This window comes from Lepidothrix coronata, unplaced genomic scaffold (assembly GCF_001604755.1).
Source record: "Lepidothrix coronata isolate B3197 unplaced genomic scaffold, Lepidothrix_coronata-1.0 Scaffold93, whole genome shotgun sequence".
In the NCBI taxonomy this organism is placed as follows: domain Eukaryota; kingdom Metazoa; phylum Chordata; class Aves; order Passeriformes; family Pipridae; genus Lepidothrix; species Lepidothrix coronata.
In genome coordinates this window covers 2,516,992-2,544,652 of record NW_016690273.1, presented here as the reverse complement: position 1 = coordinate 2,544,652, position 27,661 = coordinate 2,516,992, and the positions used below count along the sequence as shown (strand labels likewise).

Genomic DNA, 27,661 nt, shown 5'->3' with positions numbered 1-27,661 from the left:
CCTTTTCCCAGGTAACCCAGCACAGTGGGAAGGACATCCCTGGGACCATGGCAGGGGATTTCCTACCCCCAAATCTTCACCAAAGGGAGGTGGGGAATGGATGGAACCCCCTCCCTTCATCTCTTGGGTTCTTCAACAGCTCTGCCCATCAGTGATGGCACAGAGCACCACACTGAGATGTGAGTGAACAACATGGATTTCCTCATACCCTCCAACAAGGGAATCTTTCCCCATTCCTCCCCTTCTTTTTCCTTCTCTATGCTCATCATCACCCTGAGGACCACTTGGATCCCCCATTCCCCATCAGGAATATCCCTGGAGGTGTCTTAGGGTAGGACATCACACCCCCATCCCAGAAGGGTCCCATTCAGGCCCGGCACCACCTGTCATGGCACAGGGATGTCTCCTTGACCTGGGATGGAGTCCTTCAGGCTGGAGCTGAAGAAGCAGGAGACACACCTGGGACTCACAGGGGTGCAGGCTCATGGCTTTTTGGAGCACAAACCTCTTGGCAGTGCAGCCATCAAAGTTGTAATGAAAGCTTTTCCTATTTCCCCGGGGTGTCATTTCAACAACAAAAAAAAGCAATTTCCCGATTGGTTTTAGTTCTTTTTGATATGCTGCCTTTATCTTTGGTGCTTTGTGGTGTTAAATAGCTGCTGCATTTCACTCCAGGAGAGCACAAATCCCTGTATTTCTGCCCCAAAAGGGCAGGAATAAACATGGATGTAGTCACAAGTGAAACCACTCGTTCTATTTCTGTCTTATCTCTGGTACTTGAACAAGATTTCTCCCAAGTCTTTCTTCTCCTTGATCTTGCTTTTTTCTGTTCCCACCATCTTCTTATCCTCTTTTCTTCCTTCCCTGGGTTTCTGGAGTCTCTGCCTTTTATGCACAAAGCCAGCAGCTCTCTTTAATCAACCACAGCAATTAAGAAGCTCTCAATTACAAGTGTCACCCATGTCACGATTTATTCCTGGCTTCATGACTTTGAATTCCCTTTTCATTGCTGTGTCTGAACAAATCTGAGGGGAATGAGGCACAGAGGGCTGGATCACAGGGAGCAAGTGCCTCCAGGAGCAACATCCTTGTCTCCAGCAGCCCCAAACTGTCAGTTCTCCAGCTGAGATGTTTTTGCAAGCCGAGAGGCACCTAAGAGCTTGCTGGGAAGTGTTCCCTGCCCTTCCCGTGGTACATGAGGAGAATCCAAGCTAAAAGGAGGAGGAATCTTTGCTGGAGGGTTTCATATCGCTGTATTTCTGCACACAGCTTCCACTTGCAATGTCTCCCAACCTCAGGAAAACGGGTGGGTGAGAGTCCATAGGGGAAGGTCCAGAGGGTGGGAATGGGATGGATGGTGGAGACCACCTAGGACGTTGGGCATCACCCTGCTGGGAGATGTCACTGCCTTGCAGCATGTCCCCGCAGCAGATCCCTGCTTGAACTGCCACACACTCCTGGCTTTTTTTTTTTTTGGATACCCCTCACTCCTGCATCCTCTGTTCCCAGAACATCTCCTGCAACTGCTCCCCCGAGGAATGAGGAATGCAGGAAACTTTGCAGCTGGGCTTTCAGAGAACAACATTCCAGCTGCTAATCAAGCTTTTTTCCCCCAGTTTCCTGGAAACTGGAAAGCTGTAATTTCCTCCGGGCTTGCCTGTCAAATCATCAGGGTCCAAGAGAAACCTCAACACGGCTCACAAGGCAACTCTTGTGTGCTTAAACATCCTCAGGCCAGGAGGAGCCCCAGCTCAGCCCTGGGACATCTGGATGTGTCACATCCCTGCTGGAGGGGACAGTCAGGAAGGCTGTGCCCCTTTCTGCACCAGGGATGGGAGAGCAGTGCAACAAGACTCAGCATGAGACCTTTTTGGAAAAGAAGGTGATATTTCTTTTAGTCCAACTGAGTTTCAGTCTTTTGCCCCTGGATTTCACCCACTTCCCCTGCTAGCACTAAGGCTGCTCAGGATCACCTGAGGAATTATGCAATGATTCCAAAATGTCTGTGCCTTTCCATCTGTCTCAGATTCCTTTTCAATGGCAATAACAAATATTTTTTTGGAAAGGGGTCTGTGCCAGGTGTCTTTTCCCTTAAAATCTTGCTTATTTTGGCTCTTTTTGTGAATATCTGTGATTTTTTGTGAATCAAGTAAAGCTGCTGCATCTCCTTTCCCTGGGGCTGGGCATGGATCCATCCTGTTTTCCCAGGGGACATCAGGATGAGGGGCATGAGATGGTACCTCCTCTTGGCCTCTCATACCATAGCTCAGCCTGGTCAGACCCTCCTTCTCCCTCAGTGGCCTGTTTGCAAGGATTCTGGAATATCTCTATTTTATTTGTGCCCAGCCTTTGTTCCAGAGCACTCCTGCAGAAAGAAGTCAGAAACTGGGGGGTAAAGAAAAATGAGTACAGAGTCCCCAAAACTTCCTGAGCACAATTTGGATACACACAGTGGCCAGTGTGTATTTAGGTCACAGCACTGGGAGAAGCAGGAGGTGGGGAGGGTGGAAAGGGAAACCTTTTTTAAGAGCAACTATAAGGATTCAATAGCAAGTTTAGCCTGGGAATGTTGTTTTTTGTTCCTGAAGTTTTGTCAGAAAGTTATCCCAGTGTGCGCAGCTTGGAACCATCCGAGGTTCTGGTCTCTTTAGCAAATGACATTTTAACTGGAAAAGTGAGGGATTAAAATGTTCCAGCAGCATTTTATCAGCTCTGTCTGAAAACACTCCTGTCCTTCAGCACCCTGAAAGCAGCAGATTAGGATGAAGCTGGGAATATGCTCAATGATGCAGTGTCAGCTCTTATCAGATCCTTGGGATAAAGGATGTTGTTCCCTTGCCACAATCATTTCAGAACCTTCCACAACAAGCTCCTGCACAACTTCGTAGCAAGTGCATTAAGCCCCGAAGATGAATTTCATATTTCATGAGTAATCATTACTCAACCTGTCTCCAAACACAGCAGATAATTCCTGATTTATTCTGCTCTGTTTGCTTGGACCTTCGAGTGAGCCCAGCTGGGGGAGATACACTCTGCAACAAGAAGGAAAATATATTCCATTTAGCAATGGGGGGAGATAATTTTTATGCCTCAGAGTGCAAGGGGTTGTATCTTCTCCTCACAGGACAGCAAGTGAATTCTGGTGAATGCCAAGTTAATTTGAAGGGATCATATGAGCTTAAAACTCCTGCCTAAACCCTTCCACCACTAGATCCAGGGCATTGCAGCTCACTCAGGCTCCTCGCTGAAGAGAAGCTTGTTCCTGCCCCTCCATCTTTTCCACAAATTATATTTTTTCTCCTTAAAAACAATTGATCTTCCCTCTGCCCTTGGATGAACTGGCTGCCACATCCCCTTTCTCACAGGGCAGATTTTGCACCCCAGCCCTCCTTCCTGTTTTGCTCCGGGTGTTAAATCCCAGTATTATCCATTTCAGGTCATTTCTCCCAATCTGCTGGGAATTATTTGAATTCCAACCCTGCCATCCGCAGCACTAATTTTATTAGCTCCTGCTTCTCTCATCACTCAAGTAATTAATTAAAATATTGATTAGCACTAGAGACAGGACAGATCCTCTCCTAGTGAGATCCTTCTGGAGAAATCCTTTTGAGTAGGCAGCAAATTACCTGAAACCCCTGGAAGTGAAGCTTTCTAATTAAGCCTGTTCTTTCTCCCTTTTTTTCCCCCTCCTCTCTGCATAGTTCTATGTGTCTGAAAATTAGTTTATGAGAATAAGGTGGGGTAGGGTCAAAATCCTTCCCTCAGTCAAGAGGTAGCACAGCTTCTCCAGGTGGGCCAGGTACCTGCCCAAAGGAGAAATCAAATGTTTGATGTGATCTCCCCGTGACAATCCATGACATCATAATCCAAGTGATGAATTAGTCACTTCTTCAGCATCTTTTCAGTGCTCAATGGGTCTGGATCTGCCTGACTTCTGTTTTCCCTAAGATCCTCCAGAAACCCCCAACTTCTGGGAATTGTGGGGTTAATTGGCAGCAGCTCAGTGATTCCTTGGCTCATCTTTCCAGTGTCCTGGTGGGAACTTCCCAGATTTTCCTGAACTAAGCATTTCTACCTTTTATATAAAGGTATTTGGATTACTTGCCTTCCTCTTCCCCAGCCTGGGGACTAGACTTTATCCACAGTTCCAGGCACAGCAATTCTTTGTCTTTTTGCTACAAACAGTGTCTCTTCAATGAGCATTTCCTGGGACCAGATTTCAGGTTGCCAGAGGCAGTTTGGGTGAATCTGAATGGAAGCATGCACAGAGTTTTGATACACATGTTGTTGGTACTCTGTGAACAGTCACCAAATCCACATGGGACTGGGACCATCCCCTCTGGTGAAAAACCTGCTCTTGCAACAGCAGGAGAAATCCTTTGGGTTTGGTTGCAGTGGAGCAGCGGCCCAGGGACACTTCAGGAAGAGATGGAGCTGAGCTAAATACACTACAGGAGGATTGCAGGTTATTTAAAAGCTTCAGCTTTGCTCTTTTTCCAGAGGAATGAGCATCATGATCAGCTATAAAGCAGCTCTGGGTTCTGTTTTATTGCTTTGTTTTAATTCCTCCTCTTCTCCCTGTGCAATTCTCACCAGCACCTTCAGGTCTGTGACCTCCTGGTACCACAAAATGCTGCCTGAAAACATCCAGTGCTTCAGTTCCAGAAGTCCATGGAGTTCTGGCCCAGCTGGTTCACCCCTGTTAGTCTTCCCCGAGAAATGTATGGCTGCTGAGGTATATCCTGAACTGCTCTGTAAATTCTATTTTAAGCTGTCTCCAGGGGAATATCTCCCCTGGGGAAAACCTGGAGAACAGAACAGGGTGGATTTTGCTGCTGCTATGACTTCCTTTGCTTCCTTCCCTTTGCAACCCTCCTACCTGCCTGCCACTTGCTCCCCATCAAACACTCCTCCTCCTGCTCCCTGGGTGCTGACAACCTTTTCATATTCCCTGGGTTTTATCCTCCTCCCAGCCTTTCCAAACTGCCTCCTTTTAATCTTCTCTGCCAAGTCAGTCCCTTTCAACAGCCTGCTCAAAGAGCACAGAGGAGGGGAAGGAGAAAAAGTGGGTTTATTTCTCTTGATAGAAACTCCAGCCCAAATTGATGGGAATTACCAGAACAAAGGCATAATAACAGGCCCACAGCTGACCACAAAGCTGACACACTGTTTGCAACTACCTTGTATGCTTATGCACAGGGATCTCTCCTCTGCTGGAGGGGTAACCAGGAAAGGAAGAATTCAGGCTGTGCCACTTTTTGCATTGCCTGAGCAAAAAACCTTCACATGATGGGATAGGAGTTTTCCAAGTGGAAAATAGAAGTGGAGCCCCAAGCCCAGCAGGGAGAACAGGCCTTTCTGGGAGTGAAAGATCATCCAGTTCCACCCCCTGCCATGGCCAGGGACACCTTCCACTAGCCCAGGTTGCTCCAAGCCCTGTCCAACCTGGCCTTAGACACTTCCAGGGGTGGGGCAGCCACAGCTTCTCTGGGCCAAGAAGCAAATCTGTGGCAGATTCCTGGCAAAGCACGTGGCAGCTCCTGACTTTTCACTCCATACAAAACAAAATGTGTTGTTATTTATTTGTTGTGGTTTGGAAAGTACCTTGGAGCGACTTGGGATTGTGCAGAGCAAGGCAGGAAACCGCCTGCAAGCCGAGGGCTTGTGCAGAGCCAGGAAAGAACCTTCTTCTCCACAGGATGCAGCAAGGATGCCACAAATTCCTGGGCTGCCAAGAGCTGGAGTGACCCCTGAGAGCATCCTGGACTGCCTCTTCCCTACTCTGGTCTGAAGAACCTCATTCTTATTCCACTCCTGTCTGGTTCAGCAACAGATGCTGCCTTGAAAATCGAAAACACTGCAAAACTCCCCCAGATCTGGGGTGTCATGGCCAGCATATGCTACTTGTCCTTCTTTGAGTGGGTCCACCCACATCCACTCAGACAACTGTCTGCCTTCTAGAACCTTCTTTGAAGCCAGAAGTCAGTTCTGAGCTGATATCTGTGAACAGGGCTGTAGACTCTCTCAACCATCTCCACGAACATGAAGCACTGTGTAAAAATAGGGGAAAAAAACCCCAAGACCCTAAAAAATTCAAATTAATCTCTCAGTCTGCACTGTGGTAGTTGGGTCTCTCAAAATGGCTGGGCTAAGAGCCTGGTAGATATTTAGAACTATCTAAATCAGTTACTTACAGGCTTTCCCATCCTCCCTCATAGCTCTTCTCTGCACAACCCAGTCCTCACTAGAGGACTATCTGGCAGGGTGGAAGGAGTTAATCAATTTTCTCCACTGTGTGTTTCTCTTCTGCATATTTGGGTTGAACTTAGAAGTTTTGTCTTCTCTACTAAATTCCATTCTGGAGCCAAAAATGACAAGTTCCCCCCGTGGTCTGTGGTTGCAAACTGGTGGTAGGAGAGCAGCAACACAACCTGGGCTTGAGAGGAAAGGAGCCCCAGGATGGGATAAATGCAGAAAACAGAGGCAGTTGCACCAAAATAACCCCAGACTCAACTTCTACCCCATAATCACAGACAGAAACCCCTTCAAGGAGCACAAGGCTGATGGGCCTTATGCTCAGCTCAGAGCTCTGCCCAGTCTGGACAGGGATGGCTTCAACCTCCCTCTCTGATACTGCATCTCTGGGAAAAGTCCTGTCTTTGTCAAGCTGCAAACTAGGAAGGAGCCTAAACACTCAGGTGTTTTAGTAACCTCCTGTGATAAGCACTGAGAATCAGAAAATAAGTACTGATAACTCAAAAATAATAGTTGTTGTTGTTGTTGTTATTATTATTATTATTATTATTGTTATTGCAAAATATGGCCCTGCTGACAAAGTGCCCCAAGCCTGCAGGTACTGGAGTTTCTCCAGTTCCTTTTGATGTCCCCTCCTCCCCAGGATCCTCATCCCTGCCCCTCACCACCAAAGCTTCAGCAGATGTGTAGGTTGGTCCTTGGAAAGGTCCACAGCCAGTGACAAAAATCCCAGCAATGTCAGGTGGAGCTGGATGAAACCTTCAAGAAGAGAGAGCATCTAACACCCGGAGAGGAAAGGCAATAAGCACAGCTGACATTCTGGGGGCAAGGACAGACCATCACTCACAGAGATCTATGGGTTCAGTACAAAACCATTTCTTAAAAATGATTTATTGCTAAAAAAAACCCCTCACACACACAAAACTCTTCAGCTGTGTGGTTAATGTTCAGTGCTGGCATCACCAAGACTGTCAGCAGGAACAAATGCTTTGGAGGACATAAATCCTGAAGGCTGCAGCATCCAAAGGTTACGGTGAGTGGAATAATCCGTGTGAAGGAACAAGCTGCACCAGCGAGGTGGAAGAGGCAGAACAACGTATGGATGGACTCCCAGGGCAGTGCAGGAGGAGTTATTCCCACCCAGAAGATCAGGAAGCAGCCCCATGGTCCATCACCATCCACCCTTCACAGTTCACGGGTGGGTGGCTTCACCTCCCCAGACACAGATCACGAGTCACCTTCTTGGTGTCACACTTTGGATTCCGGGGTCTTTGTGGACTTTCCTGCCAGCTTCTCCTTCTCTGGGTCTGCCTTTGTCTCTGTTGCCTTGCTGGCTTCCCTCTCCTGCTTCCTGAGGATCACATACACGGCCATGAAGCACAGGAAGGCTCCCACCTCAAAGAAAAACTGGAGACCCAGGTACCTGTGGTGTGGGAACACAACAAATCAGAGTGGCCAGGGCACTGCCCTGGGCTTGAGGGTGGAAAGGACTTGACACAGCTACTGATCAGAGAGTCATTCAATGATGAACCTGCCATGGGGATGGAATATCATCACCTAGAGCTCCTTCCCAGCCTCCTCATCGTGCACAGGTTGCATTTGGTGTCTTCTGTGTGTCAAGTTGGGGTGTTTTATTGGAAGATGAACCCCAGGGCACCAATACTCAATGTCCCCAGGCCCCCTGCAGCCCCTCACAGGCAGGTTTGGGGCTGGGCTGATCCCCACTGCTGCATTTCCCCCATGGAGAAGACACCAGGACAGGCTGCTTCTGTCTATCCATGTAAAAGGAGTCACCACAGCATCACAGCTCAGGTTGGGAGGGACCTCAAAAACCCATGTGGTCCAACCTTCCAGGGGAAAGGGAGCCTGGGGGAGATTGTCTAGAGCTTTGTCCACTCTCATCTTGAAAGCCTCCAGTGAGGAGGACTCTACTGTGTCCCCAGGGAGGTTGTTCCAGTGAAGGATTGCAGGGGTTCTCCTGGAACTGGACCTCTGTGGGTTACAGCAGCAAGTTTGCACAGTCTCTGGTGGGGTTTGGGCCTGTGCCAGTGGTTTTCCAAACCATTCCTGGCCACTGCTGGGGGTTATCCTGGCCCAGGGGGTTGCGAGTGCCCCCGTTTGTTCACCAGCAATTTATCCCGTGTCAGAGGTGGGTGCCACGTTCCCCCTGGGTTTCCCTCTGCCCCCTCAGCCCTCCTGCTGCTGGGTCAGCCCTACCTTTGCCTGAAGAGGGTGTTGTCATAGTATCTGCAGGCTGCCTTCCTGTCACACCTCTTCTCCCACAGGATGCAGGTGGTGTCGATGGCACTGCCGTACAGGATGGGCCCCGGCATCCACGCTGGAAGCAGAGAGGGCTTGGTTATGCCAAGGGAGCTGCTCTGCTGGCACACACCCAAGCCTGGTGACTTCCCCGTGTGCTAAAGGGCTGGGAAGTGGCTTGGGATGGCCTTTGCTGTGGCCCATGAAGCCACTGGTCTTGCACAACACGCCAAGGCCTGGCTGTGTGTTTGCTCCCCATTGAGATGGAAGTTCTTTCTCATTGCTCATCCCAGGAATCGCAGAATCATCAAGGCTGGATGAGACCTTCAAGATCTTCAAGTCCAACTGTCAACACAGCACCACCATAATCACCCCTAAACCATATCCAGGCACCTCTTGAGCACTCCCAGAGGCTGTGACTCCACCACCTCCCTGTGCTCACCTCCCAGTGCTCACCTCCTTCATGCCCTGAGCATTTATGCCCCTTTCCACCACTGCTGTGGCATGTTCTGGGAGCCTCCAGGTGAACATGGATTTTCACCATCAGAAAAATAATTAGTGGGATTACAGGACAAGGTTTGGAGCCACCCTGATGTGCTGGAGGCAAACACAGCAATACCTACCCACAACTAAGGGCCAACCTCCTGAATCTAAAGCTATTTCCAGCCTCCTTTTATTTTATTAAATTATGTAACTTACCCCCATGGAAGTGCCTTGTCCCCTCCCCATGTGCAGCCCCCCAGACCCTGCAATGCAGCATCTTTCTCTGGCTTAGGACAGGCTTTGATTAGTCTGAATACACAGCACTCCTGCTGCATCAGGGATGAAATCCCTACAGACCTCCAAGAGCTGCCATTATTCTCCAGGATGGGTTTTTAACACATTTTAATTTACCTAAAACTCTCAGCAGCATGAACTGTATCCCAACAGCAAAGGATTTGTCTTCAGGCTGGATGCTCCTGAAAAACAAAAAGGAAAATTTGCCCTCTGGCCAATCCCACAAGGGTGGACCTCCCTGGCACAGCACCTCACCCAAAAAGTTGTCCTTCATCCCAGCCACCAAGGACCCCAGGGAGTTCCCATTTAGGTCAGCAAAGATGATGAGGTTTCATTCATTAGGGCCACACACTGACCACAGCTTTTCCTTGGCCTGAAAATCCTCCCTAAAAGACAGGGAGGAGCTCAGGTAAAGTATTTTTGCTTTTCATTTAAAGAATCCCCAGGAGTAAAACACAAGCAACACAAGGGATGCTTTTTGTAACTGAACAAGGGATTTACATGCTGAGGAAGTGGCTGGTTTTGGGGTGGGAAGCCCCAGTGTCTATTTTGGTGGTACTCTAGTTTTCTGGAATCAATATTCCAGGCTGTGGTTCCTGCTGGTCACACATGGGAGAGGATTGGGTGGCAGAGGACATCCAGGTCATCACCCTCAGGGAACTCAGCTCCCCTTTCTTCTGGGACTGCCTGGAGCACTCACGGCTCCGGCAGTCAAAGTAAAAACAGATTTTTAACCACAGCTTTTTTCTAAAAAGCAACTGTTTGGAATGTTTCAACCACAAAAATGTGCTTGGAAGCATCATTTATAGACTAATACAAGGATTCCTCCATGGTTTTCCCCTCTCTTCCAGCACATTCCCAGGTCAGCTCCCCCTGGGGTCCAGCTCCACTAGTCTGGGTCTCATGTTTAGGCTGTTGCTGCTTCCCCATAGGCACCTTTCCAAGAGGGTGGGAAGCTGGAGTCCTAATTGCCTCTGCCCTGGGAAGGGAGGCTGTATCCAAGCAAAGGAAGGTAATTAAACTTCTTAACTCAATACAGAGCTGCATTAAAATGAGCCAAAATACTGCTGAACTAAATCAATTCTGAGTTAATGGTGCATCTCCTTGCTGAGGTACCAGCCATAGGTGGGGAGCAGGAATAGGATGGCTGCTGCCTCTGAAGGCTGTGCTGAGACCAGGAATGGGGCTGCTGAGGGCCATGTGGGGTTCCTGTGACCCTCATGGCCCCGTGGGTGGGTGGAGATGCTGTGGTGTGACACCCACCAGGTGCTGCTCGGGTGTGACACCCACCATAGTGCCTTCCAGGAGCACCTGGCCACACAGCTCCATGGCAAAGCCTCCAGCAGCCTGAAGTCTCCACTTGCTGCTTAATTCTGCAGGATTCAGCAGCAATGGCCAAGGAGACCTTGGAAGAGCCTTTGTGGTGTCACAGCAGCAGGGACTCTGTCAGTGCAGGGTCTTCAAAAGCAAGTCTCAGCTTGGAGATACTTCCAATGTTTCTGTCCTGCCCAACCATACCAGGGCTTGCCAGCAAAGCCCAGCCTGCTCCCATTCCCAGCCTGGAAGGTGGACATCCACATGCAGTGCCAGATGGCAGGAGCAGAGGCACCAACACATGCAGAATCCATGTCAAAGCACCGGGAGGAACTGGGCACAAGGTGTAACACGGGGCTGGTTTAACCCTCAGCTGGAGAAAACCTTCCTCCTCAACCCAAGGACCCCCAACCATCGCCTCTGGAGGCCTTTGCGGCTGCACCCAGGCAGTGACTGACCCAGCTGCTCACCTGAGGATGAGCATGAAGGACGGGGTGTGGGATGTGCTGGCGAGGATCCCGGCCAGGCAGGACAGGACCACAAAAGGCAGGAAGAGGTGGGAGCAGCCAGTGCCGCAGGTCCCGGGAGTGGCAAAACTCCCGTTTCTGGAGATGCAGCTGCAGTTGGTGTAGTTCTGGAAAGGGGACAGAAAAGCCAGAGGCTGCTCATCTGAAGGTAGAAGGCAAAGCTGCCAGCTGCCGTACTGAGGGTGTCTGTAACTAATTAGTGGTAATTAGCACTCAGGGACACCTCTCTTCCAGTGCCCAAAGGGGCTCCAGGAGAGCTGGACAAGGGATTGAAAGACAGGACAAGGGGGAATGGCTTCCCACTGCCAGGGAGCAGGGTTACATGGGAAATTGGGAAGGAATTCTTTGCTGTGAGGGTGGTGAGGCCCTGGCACAGGTTGCCTGAGCTCTGTCACCTGTACCCAAGTTGTGTCCTGCAGGGAGACCCCTCATGCAGGGACTGTGTGCAGGGCAGAGGTGCAGCCAAAGCCAGAGCCCAGGCTCAGAGGAGTCTTAAATCAGAAAACACTTACAAGGGGAAAATATAAAACCTCACCTTTGAGAGAGGGTCATAAATAACTGGCAGAGCCTTAGCAAAGGGAAGATGCCTCGAGGTGATGGATGAGGATTTTTTTCCTTTTCTCCATTTTTTAGTTCCAGTTCTCTCCTTTTTTTTTTTTCTTTTCATTTTCAGAAGTGACTTTTAAATAAAATCAGCATGATCTTTTGGTTGCACAGTTTTACAAAGGGGTGGCAGTTTGTAGAAGGCTGATCCCAGAGGCAGGAGCAGTTCAGGGTCCTCCAAAACCCTGTTCCTACAGCACGGCCTGCAGAGTGGCTTTGTGACCACAGGGAACTGCTCCCGGCTGAGAGCATGGGGGGAGAGTTAGGATGAAAAGGGACACAATCCCTCCTCCCACCTCTAGCAAAGAGGATTCAATATTTGAAATGAACATGGGGATTCATCTTCTTCAGCTACCTGAAAAGGACTAAACCAAACTCATCCTTTGGGCTCCTTCTGCAGCCATGGAGGGAGAGGTGGGTCTGCAGAGGACCCCTCACAGATAAGTGAGAGCTGGGGCGAATTTGGGCCCAAGCAGCAAACAAAAAAGCAATCAGATAAATAAACACTCACTCCATCTGTGTCACCACCACCTTCTACAGAGAATCAGGGTCACCACACTGAGGGGACTCGCACAAAGCCAAGTGCAGACAGAGGGCTGGGGATGAAGGCTCTGCCCCTTTCATTCCAAACCCCAGAGGATTGTATAGCAGGGAGCATGACCCCAGCTGCAAAACCCTCAGAGCAGAGGGCACAAACCACAAAGCCTCTGGGGGGTCTGTCCCTGGGAGATGCACTGTCTGGGCAGCAGTGCCACAAGGCTGATGCAACACTAGGGCTGGGAAAAACCACCTGGGGAGAGGAGAACAACCCAAGAGCAGCCTTGAAACCAGGGCTGTGGCTTCTGGCACACAGCCAGCCCAGGGTTTTTCAGGGTCAAACATCACCAAAGCACCATTTAGAAATTGTTTTCTTGAGAGAAAGCAAGTCCCAGCTGGGACCTTGTTGGACTCTAAATTCTTGGATGTATGCTGACCAGCTCAGATCTGACCTGGCTGGCAGCTGATCCCACCCATGACTGCAGACAGGGAGAGCTGAGGGGGCACAGAAACCCAGGAGAGCCCTGTGGCAATGGAGATTCCAGCAGGGAGAGCTTCCCAGGGAAGTCCTTGTGGCCACCTCACTTCAACAGGTCACACTGCACCCAACCAAACAGCAAAGCACTTACAGGTTGTCACTGCAAGGTCCTACTCCCGAATAAAATTTGGAGGTTCCTGCTGCTGCCCATGGAATTTGGGGATATCAGCTGATGCAAACAGCAAATGGCTTTCAGCATCCAAGAACTTTAAAAGGAGTCAAAGCAAGGCTCCTCTGGAAGGGCTGCAGCAAAGCCAAGCACACAACTGTAGGTTTTTCTGCACACTGGGAGGGTTTCTGGAAACCCTAGGACACGGAAAGCAGCAGACAATGAGTGCCACGGGTCCCTGCCCTGGCAGAGAGGCTGTAAATGGTAAGAAAAGTGTAAAATTTCCAACAAAACAGGTGCTGGAAGAATGCCATAAACGCAATAATGTCTTTTTTCCTTTCATTCAACAGGTAATACCTGAAAGGAAGAGCTGATGGTGGCTTTGCCAAGTAGTGTTGGCGTGGCACCATCAGAGGAGCCCTGCTTTTGCTGTAGGCTGTGGCTACACATAATTATAGGATTAATGGATGGGGACACACTGAGGAGAACAGGATGTCAAAGGGCTGGAGGCATCTTTGAGCAAGAAAAAAGCAGCTGAAAAGGATCTGCTGCACAAAAGGCAGGCCCGGGGATGCAGAAAAGCACATCTGGGACTAAGCTCTGGCAGAAAACATAATTGTTATTAAAATGAAGAGCTGTTAATTAACAAAATGCTGCTAACTGCCCAGACAGTCCCATGCTGCCAGTATATCCTGTGCCAAGAACACAGCAGGAAACTACTCATCCTATATGGATTGCTAATGATTTTCCAGGTATTCAAAGCACTCAGAGCTGCTCCCTGAGGCAAATCCTCTTGGGAGAGCAGTTTGGGTGACACCTGGTGCAAGACACCGAGGTATGTGACAGTGGGCACCTCCTGTATGGATATTTTCCCTTCATAACCCCAGAAAAAAGAGGAAGCACATGAATTCCATCCAGTTCCAGGGAACTTCAGGTATGTGGTGCCTAAATTGGGATCCTGGTTTTGGGAGGTGGCTATTCAAGGATGGGGCAAATCACAGCAGTATAAGGGGCATCCACAGACTTGGGGTCATGCAAAGTGCTCTGCTTGGCCTTCCCATCCTGCACATCCTCCTGTCCCACCACAGGAGACACAGTTCAGGAAGGTGACCTTCCTGGTGACCAATTGAGGATGAGGGGAAAGCAGAAGGTCTTTGGATCTTCCATGGAAAAAGTCCACTCAAGGAAGGAAGCCAGGGTTTGGGAAGCAAAACCTTCCCTTGGGGGTCAGGTGAGTGTGGAAGGACACCTAAAATATTGGATGCCTCAGAGGTTTCTCCTTGCTGTTTTGCCCAACCTTCCCTGCACATTCCACACGGATCACACAGAGCTTGTCCAACACTAACAAACACCACTAATTGCCAGTGCCTTGGTCATCCCTCCTCAGCCATCCCACAGGCACAGTGGGAATGACTCACCAGGACTATGTTGGTGTCCTCCTGGATGTTCACAGCCCTGCAGCCAGCAGAACAAGGCGAGGTGTACTCGATGGAGTTGGAGCCACAGATGGGGTTATAGGCCTTCTCGGGGCAGTTGCACTGCAGGTTACACTCCAACTCGTGGTGCCCAAATTCAGAGCTGCAGCAGGGAGAAAATATTAATGCAAAGTACTGAGCATCACTAATATGCATCTTGCATAGAAAACATGCCACGTGTACATTGAGATTAGTAAAAAACCCCTTGATTGCTCAACCAAACCTTCCCCATACGTGAGGGGGGAAATTCCACTGTAACCCCCCAAGGCTTTGCTCTGCCTGGGCAAAGCATCCTGACCACAAATGGTCAAGGCAGTCACCCACTTTCCTCATATTTGGTCCCAAATGTGGGGGTTTGGGGTACTTGCAACGTTCTGAGCTCCCCACTGAGGGCCAGGACCAGGTTCCACCAAAACCACAAGACACTGAACATGTGGATTCACAGAAACTTGGATCAAGCCTTGAGGGAAGACGAGAAGCTCCTGCTTCTCGTTGCAGCTGCACAAGGAAGCAGCCACAGCTTTGAAGGTGTGATCCCAGGGCTGGCCCCTACCCAAATTATTCACGGGTGCGTAACTTGCTCTGCTTTCCAAGATGGAATTTTAATCCTGTGCTGTTTGTGCCAAAAATGTGTTTACTTCGGGTTCCACGCTACACTTGTTCTTCAGTAGGAAATCCCACCAATTGGACTCTTACAACTCTGTTCCTAAATATCTTTATGTTAAAAAGGTTTTAATTCTAAGGAGATAAAGCTCAAATGACCCCATGCATGGGATAAACTAAAAATATATTTTCTGCCCTAAACTTGAGGATGCAGTGGATTCAGTGTTTATCCACAGTAATTTCTAGCCTTATTTTATCACCATTAAATATTTCTCCTGAGGGAATAAACCTATTTCTGGGCATTCTGCTTAACTCACACCTCCCCCCTGAGGAATGCACCTGGATTGGGGTGTGCCCACAGCCCTGGGAGTGACCTGCCCATGCCCATGCCTGGTACCTGTCGCTGTAGGTGATGCCCGCGACCTTCTGCGTGGGGCAACCGAGGAAGAGGAGGGGGAAGGCCACCAGCAGGCACAGGAGCATGCCCAGGACACACATGGCACTGCACTGCCTCAAGGACATCTGGAACCGCTTCAGGATGGCACCGCCCACCACGATCCCCACCATTGCCCCCGGGATGTTCACAGCACCTGGGGAAAGGCAGGTCAAGGAATCACAGAGTCACAGAACAGTTTGGGTTGGGAGGGATCTGAAAGATCACCTTGTTCCAAACCCCTGCCGTGGGCAGGGACACCTTCCACTAGCTTTGGAAGGTTGCTCCAAGCCCCATCCAACCTGGACACCTTGAACACTTCCAGGGATGGGGCAGCCACAGCTCCTCTGGGCAACCTGTGCCAGGGCCTCACCACCCTCACAGCCAACAATTCCTTCCTAATATCCGATCTAAAGCCATTCCCCCTTGTCCTATCATCATATGTTGTTTTCCATCCTCTGAGCCATCTCAGTCCCTTCACACAGCAAAGGCCCAGAAGATTTGCTGTTGAAGTTCTATTTTTCAGCACAGGTGATCCAGAAGGGACCAAGGTTTTTGCAGGGACTGGTGAAATAATGCTACAAAAAAGCTGCTTTTCAAACCCAGCAGGATCCCACAGCAAACTGGCTGCCTTATGTACCCACGGATGGGAGATGTAGGGAGCAGTGGGAAGCTGTGCTTCACCCAGGAACTGTGACTTTTCAGTGTAGACAGGAGGAAACACCAAGTAAACCTAAAATGTTTAATTTTCACACAGTGCAGGATTGTCACCCTTGTAAAACTGTGAAGGTTTCCACCACAGTCTTGGTGTTCTGCAAACCCCATTTTTACAATGGGAGCCCAAAGTTCAGCTCCAGAAGTGCAAACTCTTTTAATTCAGCAAAGAACCAATGGGGAGGCTGCTTTCAGCCCATAAATACCCTGCAAGGAAGGAATTTTCAACTACAGGAAGCTTTTTGATCTATCAGAAGGCAGCAAAGCAAGATTTGGTGGTGGGAACAAAGGGTAGGGAAGTTCATCCGTGAAATAGAGAGGGTAAATCAAGGCTGGGAACAGCTCAGCTGGGCAGGACACAACTGCTTCAGCACTGAACCTTCCTGCCTGTGTTAAGCCCAGGGTGGTGGGCTTTGCCAGCCTGCTCTGCTCACTTTCTTCTGATTTATTTGTTGCACACCTCAGATTGTTGACCCAACGATGGATGTGAAGTAATCCCTGATACAGAACACGCAGAATTCACATCTGATGTTTCCTCGATGCAGTGAGTTCCCTTCCTCTCCTTGATTACAGAGAACAGCTTTAGATAACACACATTTCTCCAGGTCTTAAAATATCCCAGCAAGTTCAGGCTGCAGTGGAAAGGAAGGAAAGCAAGCAGATAGGAGCTGAGCAAGTGTATGGGCAAGGACCTTGTGCCATGTCTGTCTGTGGGTCATGGAAGGAGACCAGCAGCTCCAGAGGAATTCTTGTAATTTCCACATCATTTTTTTAAGGAGTGCTCAGCAACACTTACCAATGATCATGTTGGCAAAGGATGCTGTGAGGGAGAACTGTCTCTCCAGGAACTTGCCCATGAACGTTGCTAAACCAGCAACCATGGCAGAGATGTTGACCTGAGCCAGCACCACCAGCAGGTAAACGGGGTGACGCAGGTTCCTCAACAGCACCAGAGGAAAACCTGAAAGGAGAAGGGCAAAGCTGTTGCATACAGAGCAGGGGTACAGCAAAATATTAATCCTAGAATCGTAGAAAGGCTCGAGGGGGAAGGGACTGTAAAGCTCATCTCGTTCCCTGGAGCTTTCTGGCAGAGCTTCTGCTAACACAAACACAAGAGGAGATAGGAAGTCATTAAAAGTTAATTTATTTGTTTGCTGCGGTTGCAATTTCAATGTCCTTTTTGTTTCAATCATAAAAAATGCAATTTTTCTTTGTTTACAGGCAAGAAACACTCCAGCAAATTCCCCTGTGGCTGAACCCTGGAGAAAGAGGGATCTTCAGCCTGCTTAGCAAAGACAGACACCCCAGGGGAATCAGGGTGCCCAGTGCTGACATCCTCCAGCTGGGAGGCTGGAATTGTCCATCCTGGAGTGATTTCTCCTTTGTGACACCCCAAACCCACTTCCTCTGCTGCTGTTGCTCCCCCTGAGCCATTGCCTCCCCCCCGTGCTCCCTGCCTGGCTTTGCAAAGGGCAACTTCCAGACAAATAGATGACGAGTTTCCCAGATGAGGGCTCAGAAAGCCAATATGCTGGAGCAGAGATAAGGAATTAACAGGGAGGATTAATGCAAGGGCCTGCCATAAATTAATGGTGTTAACTCTTAGCAGCTCCCAAACAACTGGGACAATCTTTCTATCTGCTCCAGCACAGCAGCTCTGGGAGAACTATCTGGTGCTCTTCTGGGAGGTGCCCCAAGCTGTGTGTTTATTTTAGTTGTCCTAAATGTTATGTGAAGAGCAAAAGGACCCTCTGTGGATGCAGCAGGGTCCTCTAAATCCACAGGCTAAGCTCCTGTTCATGGGAGTGTTGCCTCTCCAGCTCAGCACTCTGCTCTCAGGGTCAGGCAAGCAGCCAAAAATGTTGGGGAGTAGCAAAAGCAGGTCATTAGAGAGGGTCCAAGCATGCAAGACGTGGTCAAGGACCCTAAAATACTGACCCACTGGAGAGCTGAGAGGGCAGCAGGCAGCTGGAGAGGGAATGGGCTGTTAGACTAACGTGAACCCAAGAGGGGAGGTGGTTTTTCTCCTAACTATCACTAAAATCCTGATTTTTGAAGCATATTCCAGCCATACTGCAAATATGAAACCTCAGTTGAGACCTCCTGTGAGCTAATCCAGCTTTTTCTGGAAGTTGGTGGGAATCTTCCACCAAAAAGCTCTTTTCCCCAGAGTTTTTGGTCTTTTCAATCAAACTATGCCCCCTCTACCACCTCAGATCAGAGCTAAAAAGTACAACACTGAGCAGGTCACAGGAAGATTTCTGTCCTCTGCAATCACCTCCTCATGACTAATTGGATCTCCCTCCCAGCTCCAGGGAGGAAGCTGGGCAGATATTAAAAGCAAGTGGAAACTGTACAATAATAATCAAAAAATGTCTTTGAAACTGTCTGTAGGGACCATAAGAGTAACAAACAAGTCACAAGCACAGTGTTCTAAATGCTCTGAAGATCACCTTTAATGGATTAATTCCCAGTGTGTGCAACAGAATCTGCACATCCTCCCAGGTGTTTTCAACAGAAGCCTGGAAATTAGCAATGGAAATTACTCCAGGCTGGCTAAATCCTAGTTTTTTCATTACTGTGAGCAGATCCAATGCCTGCAAAAGGAGCACCTTGTGAGTGTGAGGAGCAGGGTGCAAGCCAGTGTCACATCTTTCCCCACAGAGCTCTGGCTTTCCTAGATTTGGAGAACTCCAGGCAGCAGAGCCTGCTCCCTTTTGGGGCAATCGACCTCCTTGCTTGGAAATGCATTTGCCTGAGCATTTATCCTGTCCACAGCTCCATCCTCTTATTGCTGACTGGGGATGGAAAAGCCCTTCCAGTCCTTGAGGCAGAGTTTCCAGGGCTTTGCAAACTGCTCATCATACCTTGCTCCAGAGAGATTCAAAGCCCAGAGAAAGGGACACCCTGAAGAACCTCCTGGGATGGGCTCTAACTCATCATTGGTTTGTTTGCCATACTTGGCAAAAAATCCCACAAGCCTGATTTTGCTCTCTACTTGTCCCCATGTGCCACAGGACACATGGCAAAATGCTTCCTTTTCATAGAATGGTTTGGGTTGGAAGAGAACTTAAAGATCATCCCATTCCACCCCCCTGCCATGGCCAGGGACACCTTCCACTAGCCCAGGTTGCTCCTGCCTGGCCTTGGACACTTCCAAGGTGATTCAGGATGGAAAATCTCCAAATGCTGTTTTCATAAATTAGTTTGTAATTAAAAAAAAAATAGAAGAAACAAAACAAGCAGGAGAGTGACAAAATGGGAAGGAAAAATCTTTAGACTTCACTGGAATTATCCCCATCTGAGCACCACACATACTACCCACCACCCAGTTTCTGGCTCTAAAAAAGGGTTTTGTATCAGAGATCCTGGTGAATTCAGCAAAATTGCTCTCTTGACAGAAAATAGACACTTTGTTTCTTTCAGAACTGGGTTTGAGGGGATAAATTCTCAGAAATAATGAGTTTTGAGCACAGCCCTGACACAACAACTCTGATACAAGCCCCAAGCCAAACCTGCAGCTCCAGCAGAGGTGGGATATCTCCTTCTCTCTCCACCCAGTGGCAGGGAGCTCATTTTTATTCATGTTTCAGAGGCAAAGTGTCAGTGTGAAAGTCCCATCTGAGCACTATAAATCTGTTCCCATGCAATTGCTTCCTAAACACAGGTTTTCTAAATGACAGTGCCCCAAGGTCAGGGGAGGAGTAACCCCCTGCCTGACTCCCCTAATTGAGCATTAGGCTGGAGAGCAGCAGAATAAAAACCTGCCCACGCTCATCTGGCTGTGTCTGCCCTGCACTGACCTTCAGAACACAGACAATTTCCAACAAATTAAAGGGACAATATTCAGGAAATATGGAGGAAGCTGACACAGACTGACTTCAGAAGGCCACTTCTTATAAGTAATTACCAAAGTGCAGAGTATTTCCTTCAAAAAACACCCAACTCAACCTTTAGCAGTTGCCTCCCCAGACTAAAGCCCAGCTGAAAGTCTTCAGCACAAAGAGCTCACTCATTCCTAAACAAGTTAATTGCAGTGGATTACTGGATTCTGACCACCCTTCTGCTTTTGGCTGCTCAGACCCTGTCTCCAGGCAGTGCCAGCCACCCTCGGTGGGACAGGAGGTCAGCCTGGCTTGAATACTGTCACCAGCCTTTATGAGGGGGTCTGGAGAGGTTTTTTGAGGATGAAAAGTTGCCAGTGCTGCTGTGGGTGTGATTCCTGCTGTGCTCTGAGAACTGAGCAAGAGCAGCTGGATGCACTAAAGCTGCAAAACCCCTCCAGCTGAAGGGGGTCCTTCTCTTCCTGTGGCTGTGCTCCAGGCTCACAGGTTGCACCCCTCTTTCCTGCCTGGATCTGGGCTCTGATGAGATTTTGGCCTCTGTTTCCTGCCCACCTGAGCCATAAAGCATAGACTCACAGAAGGGTTTGAGCTGGAAGGGACCTTAAAGGTAATTTTGTTCCAGCCCCTCTGCCACGGGCAGGGACACCCTCCACTATCCCAGATTGCTCCAAGCCCTGTCCAACCTGGCGTTGGACACTTCCAGGGAACCCAACAGTGTGCCTAAGTTGCATCTTGAGGGGTTCCCAAGGAGGTGGGCTGAGCACAGGGAGGAATATCCCTCTTTCCTACCAGCATTGCAGCCCATGGCACATCCCACTGCTCATCCTCTGTGCCGGCACAGGAGCCCTGTCCGTGTGGGAGGGGGGAATTCTCACACTTACGTTTGATGAACTCGCCCAGAGAGAGGTTCTGTGTGTGTTCAGGCCTCGCCCTGAGCTGGCTGAGCATGTCCTCCTTCTTCTTGCTGTCACTCTGCTTCCCACTCACCACCTGGGGGCAGAGGACAGGCTGTCACTGCACAGATCATGCCAGACTTTCCCCTGAACTCACTTCTCCTCTCCCAAATCCCTGCAGACACCAGATCGTGCTTCTTGCCGATGGAGTTTGCAACGTTCCTGGGCTTGGCCATCACTGTCCGTGTCCACACTGTCAGGATTCCAATGGGGCTGAAAGCACCCATATATCCATGTTACAGGAGCATGGAGCTTCCCCACCTTTCCCAACAGGAATGGATCACACTTCATCAATGCCAAGCTGTGGCATTACCCAGGTACAGCACACTGTGTGCTCAGCTCCCAGGAATATGGAAATCCAAGAGGTGTCAACCTTTGCAGTGGGAAAGCTGGATACCCTTAGGGAGATGGGTTTCCTCCCCAGAGGTTCTTTTTTATCCCTGAGTGTGGGGAGGGAACAGCCATAAGAACCCAAAAGGTGACACACCTGAATCTCCACCCAGCCTCCAACCAGTCTGGACACTGGTTTTGGGCGGAGGATGAGCAGGTCCCCTGTGCCTCTGGGTGCAACAACCGGGTGTGCAAGTGCCCTCTTACAGCAAAGAAAGAGGCAGCAATTTTAAGGGGGAACAAATCCAGGCAAGAAGGAGGTCTGGGATGGAGGCAAAATGTTTTTCACCTCCCAGAGGCTGCCCAGGGCAGTGGGGGAGGCCCCATCCCCAGAGGGATTTAACAGCCTTGTGAACGTGACACTTGGGGACACGGGTTAGTGGTGGCTTTGTCTGTGCTGGGGAAATGGTTGGACTGGGTGGTCTCTGAGTGCTGTTCTAACCTAAACAATTCTGTGATTCTATAGTTCTGTGTCCTAGAGCCACCTGGAGCAGGGATGTACTGGCAGGAACAGGGAGCAGCCACTGACCCCTGACCTCTCCCAGCCCCTTTTAATTCTTCTTCTGCTCCTGGAAACTGCTGCTGGATTCAAGCAACTCCTCCTCCTTTAGTTCTTTTAATTTCTTTCAGCCACACTGAATCATGTTGCCACTATCCCAGGATCATGGAAGATCACCCAGTTCCACCCTCTGCCATGGCCAGGGACACCTTCCACTAGCTTCGGAAGGTTGCTCCAAGCCCAATCCAACCTGGACACCTTGGACACTTCCAGGGATGGGGCAGCCACAGCTTCTCTGGGCAACCTGTGCCAGGGCCTCACCACCTATGGAGTGCTTGGAGCATCCAAGGTCCTTTGTAGCCTCGCTAGATGACAGCCTGCCAGAGGCAAGTGTCCAACATCCCATGGCATCCTTCCCCCATCAGCCAGCGGAAGCCAAGGGAGTGGAGGATTTCTTGGATGAACGTCTGTAGGCTGCAGCCTACTCTGCAGGCTTTTAGGGGAATCACTGGACCAGAGGGCATTAATTAGCTTAGATGTGCTACTGTGCATGAGTAACAGCAGAAGGGGTTCAAGAAAGAGTGTGGTTTTCATGGAAAACCACAGAGTATTTCCAGACAGAGCCAACAGCCTCAGTTCTGACATCCCCCACCGGCTCAGCAGCAGCTTTGCTGCAGCTCCCAGCACAGATCTGAGCTGGACAAATGAGTTCATTCAACAGCAATTAATGTTCTTAATGGACAGAAAGAAATAGGCAGCTCTTGGGCTAAAATGATCTCTTTTGCCCTGAAACCCAGCCTGGTTATTAAACACCAGAGAGGGCAAAGTGCCTGTGCTGCAAGTGCCACATTCCCTTTTTGAAGGCAAAAGTGATGAAACCCCTTTCCTGTTTTTTTTTAATGCTGGAGCTCAGGGTTTAATACATTTTTCAAATTCACAGATAAAACCAGCTCTCCCATTCACTTTTCAATTAGTTACAAGGTCTCTTCTCTCTGCTCTGAAGCTGCAGCGTTTTCCAAAAATATATTCAAGCTGTTACTGACTGTGGCTTTCTCAGCTTCCACCTGATTATACTTCAGGGAGTCAACAGCCTGTACATCCAGAAAAAAAAACAAATTCCCCCAAATTCTCCAGTCTGGGATGTCTCTGTGTGAGTGTGACCCTTGCAAATGGGATTTCTGTGCTGGCTCAGCACCCACCCCAGGAGCAGCTGCTCCCTGCACATGGAGCAAAGCCCTCCTGGAGGAGGAATACTCCTCTTCCCACACTGGCTTGGCCCCTGCTATATTTTTTTGCTGCCTGAAAAGATCAGGAAATGCCTTCCTGTGGGATGAAGGACAGCAGCAATCCTGCCTGCTTGCTGTGGATGGATGATGCTGGAATGATGCTGGCTGTACCATCAGGGATGCTCGAGCCCTGCAAGGATGCTGTACATCATGCCAAGGAAAAACAAACTGAGCTTTGCAAAATGCCCCCACACTTGGATTTTTCTGGATGATTCCTTAAAGGACTCTGTTTCCTGGTGCACCTGATGTTTTTGCAATGGGATTTTTAACTGTCTGAAAGATTTTGCCCAGAGAAGCTGTGGTTGCCTCATCCTTGGAAGTGTCCACAGCCAGGCTGGATGGGGCTTGGAGCAACCTGGGCTAGTGGAAGGTGTCCCTGCCCATGGCAGGGGGCTGGAATGGATGAGGTTTAAGGTCCCTTCAACCCAAACCATCCTGTGATTTTCTATCACCATCACTTCCACCCTCCTGGGGGATGGTGGAGGCAGACACGGTTGTGAGGAAGAAGGATGAAGCTCCCACACACTTTGCTTTAGGAAGAGCATCCCTAACCTGACCCTGACCTGGGGAAACCCCCCATTTCCCTGTACAGACATGGATAAATCAGGTATGACTGACTGGCTTTGCAGGAAAGAATAACAAAGGCAGCTTCCCTGCTCTCACCCACCTGCTCTTGCACCTGCAAGAAGGGCAGCCAGAGGTGCCAGCAGCCTGGTTTTATCCAAATCCACCACTGGAAACAGGGATAAATGACCTGCTCTGTGAGAGAGAGGTATTCTTTGTTTAATTTGAGGTGTCTGCAGAGTTTCCCTTCGGCTGTGCAGAACCTGGCACTCCCAGCTCAGTGAAAAGTAAGGTCAGATAAGTTATTTTCATGTTAAACAAACAAAATGTAAAACCTCACAGCTTGGAAAAGAATTATTTTCCTCTTGACAAGGTCATGCTCCCTACAAACACTTCATTATGGCTCTTCCAGCAGGTGTGGGTCCCACCAGGGACCCTATTTCCTGGAGTGTTAAAATAACCAGCCAAGGGGCACCTTGCTCCCATGAAATGGGATGAGTATTTTTAGCTGCTGTTTGTGCCTGTCTTTAAAGCTCCCTGGGGAAAATCTTAACATAGAGATTAGCCCATTCCTTTCCTGTGTCCTGCCTCTTGGCCCCCTCTTTACTCCCCAGATGATGCCTTGTATTTCTAGGCTGCCTTTGGTGGTGCTTTAGGAGCTTTAATGAGGCATCACAGAGCAAAGGTTTTCAGAAAAATACCCCCATTTTCAGTACCTATAGGAAGGCTGGAGAGGGACTTTTTGCAAGGGCATGGAGTGACAGGACAAGGGGGAATGGCTTCCCACTGCCAGAATGCAGGGTTAGAGGGGATATTGGAAAGGAATTCTTGGCTGTGAGGGTGGGGAGGCCTTGGCACAGGTTGTCCAGAGAAGCTGTGGTTGCCCGGGGCCTGGAGCAACCTGGGCTAGTGGAAGGTGTCCCTGCCCATGCAGATGACAGGAGGTGGAATGGGATGGGGTTTAAGGTCCTTCCCAACCCAAACCATTCTGGGATTCTGTGAAATGAGAAGAGAGTGAGAAACATCTCCAGGACCATCTCTGCACAAGCATATATGGAAGGAGTTACGTGTGATGTGAGGAAGAACTGAAGATGGTGCTTCCAGCAGGCCCTGCTGCACCACTGCAAATCACATCCAGACTGGTCCAGCACTGGGCAAACCAGCCTGTGGATGGGATGGGTTGGTTACAAGTAGAGCTGCTGGGATGGAGAAACAGCAGAGGATCAGCAGCTTCCCTGACCAAGGAAGGCTTTCCATAACCACTCCAATATAGCAATGATTGGGAGAATGTTTAATCAGGATTAGGGACAGAATAACTAACTAATGACTGAAATGTAAACTGGAGAATGGACAGAGCTCTGCAACATGCAGAGAAATCAGTTTTTGAAACCTCCTAGCAGTGAGGCTTAGCAGGAAAGCACCGGTGAGGTGACCCGATATCCAGAGAGCGTTGTGTGACAGCAAACTGGAGCCACCAGGGCTTGGACATGACCAAGACATGTAAACCTATAAAAATCCCAAACAATCCATCAGAGCTTTGTCACAAGACATCTGTCTGCAGATGCCAAGTGCTGATATTGTAGGGGAAGTTTATGCGGATGTTTGGGTTTGTGATTGGAGTGTCACCTGAACCAGGAGATATTTGGGTGGACAAGACAGATCTTGCACACGAGAAATGCTGAGTGAGGGCAATGCTCCTACTTCTGTTTAAGGTGCTGCTGAGAGCACTTTTCCCCTTTTCAATCCCTTTTCATGTCACCCACGGAGCTGCCAAGACAGAGACTGTGCCCAAGGAACAGCACAGGAATAACCTTGAGCAGTGGGAATACAACCACCTGGGGTGGGATACAAGAACAGCAACAGACGGCAAAGCATCAGCTAAACCTTGGCTACACAGCCATTGGAAAGCCCTTAAATGCTGTAGTTGCCCACAATACAGGACACAACTCCAAGGAATGTTTCCAGCTCATGGAGGCAGGACTAAGCTGGAATTACTTCCCAAAGATAGCAGCATGTGGGTAGTGACTCACGAGATCAGAGAGTCACCCTGGCCTTGGACACTCCCAGGGATGGAACAGCCACAGCTTCTCTGGGCAACCTGTGCCAGGGCCTCACCACCCCCACAGGGAAGGATTCCTTCCCAATATCCCCTCTAACCCTGCCCTCTGGCAGTGGGAAGCCATTCCCCTGTCCTGTCCCTCCATCTGTTGTCCAAAGTCCCTCTCCAGCTCTCCTGGAGCCCCTTTAGGTACTTTAAGGGGCTCTGAGGTTTCCCTGGAGCCTTCTTTTCTCCAGGTTGGACCCCTCCAGCTCTCCCAGCCTGATTCCAGAAGCCTTTGTGATGGAAAAGCTGTCCTGCTTGTGTCCTTAACCTAACACTGATTTACTCCAAGGCCAAGCAAGAGAAAGTGATTTATATATACACATATATATATTTTTAGATATACATATTAATATATATATGTACAAACAGAAAAACACCTGTGACAATGCCGATTTCCAACAAGTCTTTGAGTGCTCCCACAGCAGACATGTTTTACCCAGAACAGCACCTGGCAAAGTTTCTACAGGGGCTTTTATTTTCATTTTTAAGCAGGGCCTCTTCCTGCTGCTGATGGTGCTGTTACCCCCATGGGACAGGCCTGGCTGGCCCTGGCATCTCCCATCCCGCAAGGAGGGCAGGATTTTGCTATCACCTAGGCTATTTTCCTGTTGTTGCTTTTTAACTGTCAGCAGATTCCAAAGGCTTTCTGAGGGAGATGGTAAAACGGGGAGAAATTCAAGAAGATCTGGGCGGCAGGGGGATATGTGGGTGCTCAGCCATGTGGAAGCATTCCCTACAGGTCCCAGCCAGTGGAGCAGTGAAATCTGTTCTTTTTAAATCAATATCCACCCATTCCTTCCTTAAACTCTTCTCGAGTAGCTCGGAGTGCAGAACTTGCCAAAAAGTGCACCTGTTTTAGTTCAAAGTACATTATTTTCACTCTAGAGCCATTTATGAAATTAATATTCCCCTCAGCCCTAATAAAGAACCTTTCCCCTAAGATGGAGTGTGGTACCCTGAGCAGGCTCTGCTAATGCAGATTATCCCTAAGGACTTCAAAGCCATCCAAGCTGCAGGAGGATAAGTCAGGCACGCTGAATTTAGGAGCACACTCGTCCTGCAACGCTGAGCAGTTTTCACCCCATCACCTCGCAGCACCTTTGCAAACCTCAGGGCCTATATAACCCAAGAGTAAATCATTACATCCCCATAGGTTTAAGTGGTAAAACAGGTCGCATTTTCCCAGGCAGGGAAACCCCAAACGTCCCTAAGAATCATTCATTCCTGTGGAAACTCAGGCAGAATTATTCTGCACCAGACAGTGCACGGGCTTGTTCAGACAGGAAAGTTTCGATGCTGCCTCAAGGTAAAACACGTGGAAGGTAGTTACACAGGTCAGAGTGTGGCCAAGACATCGAGATGAGCACAATTTCACCAACTAAGCATGTCCCAGCAGTGTCCCCTAAAAGTACAGTTTGTTCTGTGTTATTCCTCCCGACACGCCGGGAAGCGCTTGGGAAGCTCACAAGTTGTGTCCCATCTTGGCATGAGCACTGAAGCTCTCAGGAGGGCTCCAGAGCAGGAAAAACCCTGGCAGTAAACACAGAGCAAAGCAGTGTCCTTTTTTGGACAGTGGACTCCAGTGGGCTCCAGAAGGAGGAGCATCCCCTTAGCAAACAGACACTATTAGGACATGCAGCAACAGGCTCAGGCTGCTGAAGGTTTTTCCCTGCCAGTTATTCCCAAGGACTTCACAGAGCCAGGGTGTTTATGGGCTGGGAAGCGTTTAAAATCCTTTTGGCCAGCAAAAAGGTCCCAGTGAGAGGTGGTGGGGGTAGCTGGGTGTGGGAGCAGCAGCTGAGCCTGAGCCCCAAGGATGAGAGGATTTGCAGTGGAAAGGAGACAAACCACTCCCCAGCCTCAGTATTACCAACAC

The 27,661-nt window shown here is 49.4% G+C and overlaps 1 protein-coding gene across 3 annotated transcripts in view; it reads right to left on the bottom strand.

The window, feature by feature from the left end:
• Positions 1–7,109: 7,109 nt before the first annotated feature.
• Positions 7,110–27,661, bottom strand: part of SLCO2B1 (solute carrier organic anion transporter family member 2B1) — a 39,713-nt gene continuing 19,161 nt past the window's right edge. For all 3 annotated transcript variants that reach the window (XM_017821907.1, XM_017821905.1, XM_017821906.1), the window contains 8 exons: positions 20,871–20,979; positions 16,941–17,105; positions 15,395–15,587; positions 14,338–14,497; positions 11,076–11,239; positions 9,409–9,473; positions 8,473–8,593; positions 7,110–7,678 (listed from right to left, as the gene is read on the bottom strand). In XM_017821907.1, the coding sequence (XP_017677396.1) occupies positions 7,504–7,678; positions 8,473–8,593; positions 9,409–9,473; positions 11,076–11,239; positions 14,338–14,497; positions 15,395–15,587; positions 16,941–17,105; positions 20,871–20,979 (1,152 nt within the window). In that variant the 3' untranslated portion in view covers positions 7,110–7,503. The remainder of the gene's footprint in view (positions 7,679–8,472; positions 8,594–9,408; positions 9,474–11,075; positions 11,240–14,337; positions 14,498–15,394; positions 15,588–16,940; positions 17,106–20,870; positions 20,980–27,661) is intronic.